This window comes from Blastomyces gilchristii, assembly GCF_000003855.2.
Source record: "Blastomyces gilchristii SLH14081 genomic scaffold supercont1.3, whole genome shotgun sequence".
NCBI classification, from domain to species: Eukaryota; Fungi; Ascomycota; class Eurotiomycetes; order Onygenales; family Ajellomycetaceae; genus Blastomyces; species Blastomyces gilchristii.
In genome coordinates, this window is record NW_003101680.1 from 5,380,826 (window position 1) to 5,391,493 (window position 10,668).

General features: G+C 31.9%; 1 protein-coding gene across 1 annotated transcript; it reads left to right on the forward strand.

The window, feature by feature from the left end:
- Window positions 1-9,529: 9,529 nt before the first annotated feature.
- On the forward strand, window positions 9,530-10,381 carry BDBG_02561 (glycosyl transferase; the record flags this gene model as incomplete). The annotated part of the gene is made up of 3 exons (XM_031720842.1): window positions 9,530-9,935; window positions 10,010-10,121; window positions 10,208-10,381. Coding segments are annotated over 3 exons (692 nt in total), but the record flags the coding sequence as incomplete, so codon positions are not given.
- Between the last annotated feature and the right edge of the window lie 287 nt (window positions 10,382-10,668).

The window sequence follows — 10,668 nt, forward strand, 5'->3', positions numbered from 1 at the left end:
TACAGATGAAGAAGATGTTCATTAACATCTCTCTGCTAATAACATTTAATCTCAATTATAAAACAGTTGTTGAAGCTGACTTCTCTGACTATATTACAGAGAAAGCTATATTACAATATAATGATGAAGATATCTTACAATTATGCATCTTTATGTCTAAGAAACTAAGTTCTGCTGAATGCAACTATGAGATCTATGATAAGAAACTTCTTACAATTATACACTGTCTAGAAGAATGAGACTCTGAACTCTGAAGTGTCTTCAAATTTGAGATAATCACTGATTATAAGAATCTCAAGCATTTCACAATCATCTGTAAGCTTATCAAACAACAGATATAATGATCTGAGCTATTAAGTCATTTTCATTTCACTATACACTATCATCTCAGCAGTCAGAACTCAATGACAGATATTCTCTTATGACAAGAGCAGAATATATCATTTAATGTAACAGATATGTGTTGAATGAATCAAGAACATCAGCTCTTGAATCTGAAGATATTAGTTGATCATGATAAGACTACTCATGACACTATACATACTTCACTGATCAGAACATCTCCTGAATCTACACTAAATGAATTGTGATATACAACAGCTCAAACTGATGAACTTCTCTAAGCACTCACTGAAGCAGTATATCAAGAAGCACTCTGATTCTCTTCAGAACTATGTATAAGAACTGACATCTTAAAATACTCAATTGATGATAATAACACTCTGCAATTCTGTGAATGATACTGAATCTCTCACTCTGAACTCTTACACACTCAGATAATACAAGAGATGTATGATTCTTATATAATCAGTCATTCAGGTTGTGAACAACTGTATTAAATAATCTCTTAAGAGTTTTACTGATCTGAGATATTAAACAGCATCAGATATTTTATTTGAAACTGCAACTATTGTTCTTTCATCATCTTGTAAAAGAATTATAGAAAAGACCTGCTGAAATTACTTAATATCTCTGATAGAACCTGATGAGATGTGATAATTGACTTCACTGTTGATCTCTCTGAGAGCAAGAATTGTAGAAATGTTCTAATCATTGTGAACTGATTGAGCTAAGATATAATATTGAAATCATATAATAAGATGAATACTGAACAAGTTACTGAAGCTTTTCTACAGAGTCTGTTCTATCAGATATATGAATTACTGAGATCTATAGTATCAGATCAGAGCTATTAATTCATGAGCACTCTCTGAACAAGAATCTGTCAAGTTCTTAATATTATATACTGTTTATCAACTGTCTATCACTCTGAGACTGATGATATATCAGAACAGACAATTCAGACTATAAAGAATTATCTTTATAAGTTCTGTAATTACTTATAAGATAATTGATATAATCTTCTTATACACACTAAAGTTGTTATCAATGACTGAGATACTGTTTCAACAGGTGTAAGCTTGTTCTTCCTCACACACAGATATCACATGAAGATATTGAATCTTCTAGAGATTACATATTTCACACTGAATTCTCACAGTCTGATTCAGATCACTGATAATATAGTAATGAAGCTCTGAGACATCTGTAATTGAGCAGAAGCCTTCATAGCAAGTGCTAAACAGAATTAAGAAGATTAAACTAATGTTCAGTGAGATCTCACTGAGTAATATGAGATAGAAGATCTGATGTGATTGAATCTTAAGAATATACAAATCACACACTTATCTCATACACTGAATTATCATTATATTAAATATAAAGTGATAGAAGTTCTAGACAGTCATAATTACTGTCTTGACACATTATCAGAGATTCACAATGTCTTTCATACAAGCTTACTCTGCTGTGCTGTCATCAATCTGTTCCCTTCTCAACTGACTTTCAATTGACAGTCATCAGAGATCATAGAAGAAGACAATGAACTTGAGTGAGAGATTGAAGATATTCTCAATAAGAGATCTCACAGTCGCAGACAACAATATCTTGTGAAATGAGTCAGCTATAATTGTCTGACCTGGACCTCAAGCTCTGCATTATCTGAAACAGTGACTCTTGACTGATGAGAACTACATACAACCTTATCTCTGAAAAGAGAAGGTTAATGTGACAGGCTGTGCCTGATCAATTATATAGACTATTTCATTACACTTCATAGATTCTGTCAAAAGCTCTGATTCTCAGTCGCTGATTCTCAGCTGAAAAACTCATGAAATTCCTGTTCTTTCACCCCGAAGCTTCACTGCATACACATATAAATATTCACTTCAATTGCTGATTCTCACACTTCCTCTTTCTTTCCTTTTCTAACATTTTTCACTTTGTTATATAAGATCTATAAATATTATACCGATCTATTCAGCGTAGGCCTTTTACAATTTTATACTGATTCAGGAACTTAATTTTAATGCTGAGTAAAAATACATTATTTCTCATTTAAGCTACTACTGCTTTCTATCTCAAAAGTCTGAGATAAAGTCAAGAGTAGTGATCTATGAAAGAAAGAGATCAAGATATTAATTTAATCTAAGATTTAATATCATGTCTGACCCTGATATTCTGGTGAGTAATATTATAGATAAAGAGAATGAGTTTAATACTATACAGCTTATAAATATCTATAATGAAAAGTTATTGAAGAAAAATAACAATATCTGAACAATTAATAGAGAATTTCTGAACATAACTTCACTAAGAAACTCTATAATTATAGAAGATTTCAATGCACATTATCTCTGATGAAATTCAGAATGCAAAAGAGCAGTAAGAGCAGATAATCTAGTTGAATGAATCTTTGAGCATTTAATAGATTTAGTTAACAAGTCTGATCAACAAACATTCTTTGGAAAAGACATGAAACAGAACTCTATTATAGATCTAATCTTCATATCTAGACTGGCTGCCGGGATCATGAATTTCATGTTTGATTCCATTTGGTCTGGTCCCATACATTTCTTGGCGTGAATCCCGCTGGGACTGGCTATCAAAAAAACATGTAAAGTGACTATATATCAGATCTTAAAATAGAATCATGACTTGAAAAAAATGAGAAAGTAGTCTCATTTGATCTCATTTAGTTCCATTCTTGGCATAAAGTTACTATTTTTAGACATTTTAAGGTTTTTTTTAGACTATTTTTAATTTTTTAAAAAGTAACGCTTTTTGATAACACTCAAATGAGATTTAAAGTCATTTAAAGCAATAAAAATAATTTAAATTGAGAAGTGGAAATCATGGTCTCATTTGGAAAATGTGACAAGAGTAGACAGTAAGTCTCACTGAGACAGTATGAGACTACTATCTAATGTTAAAACCATGTAAGGGGATCAGTCGAATTGGTAATGAGACTATCAAAAAATCTGGTTCTGGTCCCAGACACGGTCACACGGTCAGTCTATTCATATCACAAAATCTAATGAAAAAAAGACTTGTAAACTGATTTATTGATTCAAATGAGACATCAGAATCAGATCATAAGATTATTCAATTTGATATTAAACTGAGTGAAAAACAAATGAGTGAAAATCCTCTTCTCTCTAATCAGTTTAACTTTGAAAAAGCTGATTGAAAAGCAGTTGAAGAAAGCATAAAACTGTTAAAATCTGCAAGACAGAGTAAGTTATATTGAAATTCTGATCAAGATATCTCAAATGAAATGCTTGAGAATAGAGTGAAGCTTATTACATCTATTATTCTAACAAGTATTAGAGATAATATTTCAAAGAGAAAATCTTCTAAGTATTCAAAATCTTGATAAAATGAGAATATCTCATCTAAAAGAAAAGAATTAGCTACTATTAGAAGAGATTGAAAGAATGATATAATATCTGATAAAGAGTTCAAAGCTGTCAGAAATGAATATTTTTTAAATATTAAAAGAGCTAAAACAGACTGCTGAAATAAATTTCTTAAAGAAGTATAAGAAAAGAAAGTTTTTAAAGCTTTTAACTATACTAAAACAAGAAGTGTAGCAAAACTTTCAGCCTTAGAATATGAGTTTCAGAATGAATTATATACAGTAAACTCTTTTGAGAAAAAATGTCAAGCTTTTATGAGAATTCTCTTTCAAAACTCATCAGATTCAGATTCAGAGAAAGAGAATATATCACTTCTCAACTGCATTGATGAAAATGACTGAGAATGGCCTGATCTTACATAAGATGAATTAGAGTCAGCTATCTTCTCAAGTTCTGTTAAAACTGTCACAGAGTTTAATTCAATTAATTACTTGATTATTCAAAATATATATTTCTACTTAAAGAATGAATATTTTAAGCTCTTTTTCAATCTCTTGAAAAATGAATATTATTCTGAATGCTGGAGAGAAGTCACTGAACTGATTCTTGTAAAATCTAATAAAAAAACTTCAATTTCTAAGTTATATAGAGTAATATCTCTATTAAACTGTCTAGAAAAGATTTTGAAAAAGATAATAGCTACTCAACTATCTTTTATAAGCTCTATTAATAACTCTCTTTTATTCAGTGAATAAATGAGAGATAGAAAACAATGTTCTGCAATTGACACTGTTCTCTCAGTTATTCATAATATTTAAATAATAAAGCATGAAGATCTGATCTCAACTGCAGTTTTTATTGATATAAAAAAAGCATTTGATCATGTTTTAAAGTCAAAGTTAATTCAGACTTTGAAGATGTTATAACTGTCACTTTCTCTAATAAAATAAGTTAACTGTTTTACATTTAAAAGAATTATACAACTTTTCTTTAATGAAATGAAATAAGACATCACTGAGATAAAAATAGAAGTACTGTAAGAATCTTCAATCTCACTAATTTTATTTATAATATACACTGCATATCTATTCAAAGATAGAAATATGAAAATAGTGTGATTTCTGAGTTATATAGATGATATTGATCTAGTCTACAGCTCAAAAACTATCAAAGAGAATTTGAAAGTAATTGAAAAAGCTGAAAAGAAAATCTTTGTCAGAGTAGATATTAATTAAATTCAATTTAATATGAATAAAACTGAGTTAATTCATTTCTTTTCTAGATTCAATGAGAAAGAACTATCTCTAACTCTTTTAAATAAAGAGATTAAACCCAGTTTAAATATTAAATAATTAGAAGTATGATTAAACTTCAAGTTGAATTTTAAATATCATATTCAATAAAGAACTGTCAAGACAGAAAGACTATTAAATAACATTATCAGACTATCAAATACAGAGAGAGATCTATTCTTCCAGACTATGAGATAGTTATATATAGTCTGTATTATCTCAGTAGCTGATTATGAAGTTCAAGTTTAATAAAATAATCAAGAAAATTTCACTGAACTCTTTCAAAGTCTATAAAACAGAGCTTTGAGAAGAATTCTGAAAGCATTTAAATCATCTTCTATTAAAGTAATAAAAATTGAAGCTTCAATTCTCTCTTCTGCTATTAGATTTGAAAAGACCTGTATAAACTATGCTCTGAGAGTTATAAAGATGAGCTTAAATAATATAATCAGAGAAAGAGTCTCTTCTTCATTTTCATTAATTAACTCTGAAAATAAATCAGATTGAAATAGATTTCTTGATTGAAATGAAAATAATTCTTCAAAGAAAATGTCTTCTCAACTGTACAGACTATACTCACTGATTAAAAATCAATTTTCTTCTTTAAATATTGAAAAAGTTAATCATGAGAAGTTATCTCTCTGAAGAGAAAAGCTTGAATCTCTTATAAACTTATAAATAAGTGAACTATCTAAAGAGAAGAAATATAAACAGTATTTGAAGAGAATTTCTACAATTAATATAAAAGACTCTATTCTGATTTATTCAGATAACTTAAAAAACAAGAATTTGAATAGATTAGACACAGACATTGCTTATACTGAAAATAATATTAATTTTATCTCAGATTTCTGAAATTTAGACTATGAATCTGAAGTCTTTGACACTGAACTATTTATAATAGTGAAAGCTTTTAAACTTATTGAAATAAAATATTATAAAAGAGAAAATAGTTTGAAAGAGATATGAATATTCTCTGATAGTCAAGCTACTTTAAAAAGACTTAGAAATAGTCAGATTTATAATAATCAAATAAATCTTGAACTGATCTTAAACTATGTTTTAAAAATTTAAAAGAGAAGAATATCAAAGCTGATAATTCATCTACACTAAGTTTCTACTCATATAAATATTTATAACAATGAATTGACTGATTCAGTAGCTAAAAAAAGATTCAGAACTAAGCAGATCTATTCAAAAAATTCTGTTTTAATCTTTTATAAAGAGAAAAATAAAAGAATCTTGTTTAGATAAGTGAAATAAAAGCTGACAGAAACAAAAGAAAAGTATAGATTATTTAAGATTTGAAATAAAATCTAAGTGAAAATCTTGTTCAATTAAATATAAAAAGAAAATATTCTTATCTATAATACAGCTGAAACTAGAATATGACTGTTTCAAATCTTATATACAAAGATTTGATGATAGATTTGATTCAATAAAATGCTTATTCTGCAATACAAATGAGAATTCTGAGTATATTATAATATACTGTGCATTATACAATAGTCTCAGAGTCAGATTAAAAGAGAAGTATAATCTAAATCAATTAAATATAAGATTATTATTCTCAACTGAGACAGAAATTAAATACTTAATAGACTTTCTATTAGAAACTTAAGCAGCTATAAGAAAATAACTGAATTCAGAAATATCTGAATATGAAGAGAAGAAAATTGATCAGATATAGTCTGTTAAAACAGCTATATACTATCTTTTGATAATTTATTTCATTACAGTCTCTCTTTATTTTACTTTACTTTTTTCTTTCTATTCTTTTCTATCTATCTAATTAATATGTCTATCTTTGAGACTGTGTTGCCCCGGTGGCCGAATGGTTAATACGGCCACCCAGTAGCACCTTGGCGTGGGAAACCAAGGCGCGTGGGTTTGAAACCTGCAGGGGATACATTAAATCCAGAACTCAAGCACCTCAGGTTCCTAATAAATACAGAGGTGTACAAATCACTTCAATGAATCACTCTATATTCCTGAGCTGGGAAGTTATTATCACATGTATCTAATTGTCACTTCTTTGTATTTTTCTATGTTCTTGTTATCTTGATGTGATCTTAACACCTGTATTTCCTCCTGTATAATTAACACTTGACCTGTATTTAACATCATGCAAGGACTCATCATAAGCTCCGCTTGTATATGAGTATAATGAAATAATAATAATAATAATAATTTAAGACTGTGTTCTCTTTTCTTTTGTCATGATATTGTCAAATTGTTTCAAAGTATTAAAAGATGTTAAAACACTGCAATTTGTAAACAGTTTTTATATTCTGAGCTGGAATTTTCTGATTTTGCATATCTGAAATTGATGAATGTATAATAGTTAACTTTATAGATATAGGAAAAACTCTGAGAACTTTTAGTTCTTAGATAGATGTTATAGTCTCTAACTATATATATTTATAATTGAAGAATAATAATAATAATAATAATACATATTCAAATCTGATTCAGTTAATATTGAAATTATCTGTATAGAGATTTCTTATTAAGTTAACTGTTAAATTTCCTTATATTAATGTTGCTAATTTACATGTATATCAGCTATCTATTATTGTTATAATTTCAATATTACTCAGAGTTACTGTAACTAGACTAACTATGTAACTGTGTCTGAGATTAGAATCAGAATATTTAATAGTCTTATTACTACTCTTATCACATTTTTTAAATAAGATCATGATTTTCACTTCTCAATTTAAATTATTTTTATTACTTTAAATGACTTTAAATCTTATTTAAGTATTATTAAAAAGTGTTACTTTTTAAAAAATTAAAAATAGACTAAATAAAACCTTAAAATGTCTAAAAATAGTAACTTTATACTAAGAATGAGACTAAATGAGATTAAATGAAATCATTTTCTTATTTTTTCTAAGTCATGATTTTATTTTGAGATTTGATATATAGTCACTTTGCATGTTTTTTTTATGATTAGTCTCAGTGAGATTCATGCCAAGAAATGTATGAGACCGGATCAAATGAGACCAAATGTGAAATTCATGATCCCGGCGGCCAGTCTAACTGTGACACTGTATCTATGCTTATATTTAAGAGTTCTCTTATATTATTGATAGACATAGCTATATTATTTATTAAATGTGTGATATCTGCATTTGAGAGTTCTTTGAAATTAGATTCTTCAGTATCAGAAGAAGTGTAATTGTATAAATATTTCATATGTCTAAGATATCAGAACTCTCAGGTCTTTCACTGATGTTCTCTTCAAGAGATCTTGTTGTGGGGCCAGGGTGACTGACGAGCAAGCTTCTATCTATCTAGCAGGAACTTGATGTCCACTTAGCTAGTCTGTGATTGTTTGTTTTCTTATTTCTTACACATTGTTACATGTTTGAATATCTCTTTTTGATGAGTAATTGTTCCTAATGAGGAGATAATGAATGTTTTTCAAGTGTAAGAGGCCTACACTGAATAGATCAGTATTAATATATAGGTCTTATATAACAAAAGTGGAAAATGTTAGAGAAGAAAAACAAAAGAGAAAGTGTGAGGATCGGTGATCAGAGCGGATATTTATACGCATATGAGGTGGAGCTTCAGGGCAGAAGAATAGGTCTGTGAGTTCTTCAGCCGAGGATCGGCGACCGAGAATCGGGGCTTTCGGGCGGAAGAATAGGAATCTATGAAGTGTAATGAAATAGTCTTACGATCGGGCGCAGCCCGCCACATTTTGTTATATAAGACCTATATCTTAATGCCGATCTATTCGGCGTAGGCCTTTTACATATCATGATTTTATAATTCATTTATCAAGAACTCTTAACATCTTCTCTCAGATCAGCTATTACAGAGTACTTCTCTCAGTAGCTTCTTTCAGTGACTTCTCTTAGTAACTTCTCTCAGTGATCTCTTTTCTAGACTCACTTCTAGAACTCATTCTTTCAAGAACTAACTTTTAGAGCACACTTTTACAATGTCTCTTAGCACTTTTTAAATGTCCAGGGTATTTGTTTGGGATTTTTATTAAGTTTATTCTGAGATTGAACTCATGCATGTTGATCACAGTGGGGCTCACACTTAACAGTCTCATAACCTGTAGGCTACTGGGACAAAAGAGCTCAGTCACCACCAGCGCACTGCTGGTAGAAGGGCCGATCAACCCGGGACCCCCAACATCCAACTTATATAGTCTCACCTTAGATAGGATAGATTACATACATGATAACGTTATCCTCCAAGAAGAAAGGCCCCGGAAAGGTTTAAGTTTGAACCAAAGATTGGGGATTTCTCCAACTTTTTCATTGTTCGCTTTTTCTCATCCCTTCTCCTCGCAAGTCATTGCTTCTTTTTTCGTTTCTTCAATCTTCTGAAAACCAATTAAGAGATGATATGTTTGTAAAAAGCTATCGATAATACAGTCGTTCCCTCTTCCTTTTCATTGAAAGCTTGTATCTCTTTTTGCGCCAATCTCCAGCGGGAAGGAGATAAAAGAGCGAAGGTAACAGTCTCCAGGCAGGAAGGGTTTCAGCCGGTAGTACAAAAGGAAAACAAGAAAAGGAGGAAACAGCGATGCTTCCCGCCAAACCGAAGCTGACCCGGAGGCTATTATTCGCTTGCATCTCATTGATACTCATCTGTATATATCTCTCAACCGCCGCCTCTCTGACTCCGTATGCCGGCAATTTGTCACCCTACCCGCACCTAGCGGGGCAGTTCCCACGGAAGATTGGCAGACCTTGAAGGTCCACCCGCTCGGCTTTGAAAAACGAGAGACGGAATTTGCTCGAAGATGGTCATCGAAGAATCCAGGCCACAGGTATGAGGTCCTAACAGACGAAAACGATATATATTATCTGGAGACGGATTTCGGCCCCAAGGGCCTTAATCACCCAGATATAATATATGTATACCGGTCGCTGACGGCAACAATCATAAAGGCCGATCTGCTGCAGTATTTGTTCATGTATGTGGAGGGCGGGTGTATGCGGATATCGATGTCGAGGCGCTTCGACCGCTTGACAGCTTTATTCCAGATAGGTTTAGTGAACAGGAGATAGATATGATCATTGGCGTGGAGATCGACCAGCCCGAGTTCAAAAATCACGGCATCCTGGGCTCCAACTCGCAATCGTTCTGCCAGTGGACCTTTGTCTGCAAACCTCGTCTCCCCGTTATGTTATGTTAAAACTGGTGGACAACATCATCCGCCGGCTAAACCAGCTCGCTAAAAAGTAGAACGTGCCTATCTCGCAGAATATGCTCGATTTTGACGACGTGATCAGCGGTACCGGCCCCCTCTGCATTCATAGGAGCGATCTTGGAGGACATGAGCTATCGGACAGGAAGAACGGTGACGTGAGATACATTCCACAAGATGGCGGAGTCGAAGGTCGTGGGTGGTATACTTGATCTCACAGTCGAGGCCTTTGCTACGGTCCAGGGACATTCGAATTCCGGGAGCCACAATGCGAGAACTGCGTTGGTCAAGCATCATTGGCTAGCCGAATAACCATCGCAGATATATGCATCCGATGTTTGGCGAGGTCGAGAGGTGTAATTGGAATGTAGCGTGCGTGGCGGAATGGGATAGAAAGAGAGCAGAGGTCGACGCTCTTCCACTCGAAGAGCAGGCGAGGCGGATTGCCGTAAAACAGTTCGCGGATGGTTTCAATAACCCGGCTCCAAAGTAGAATGCG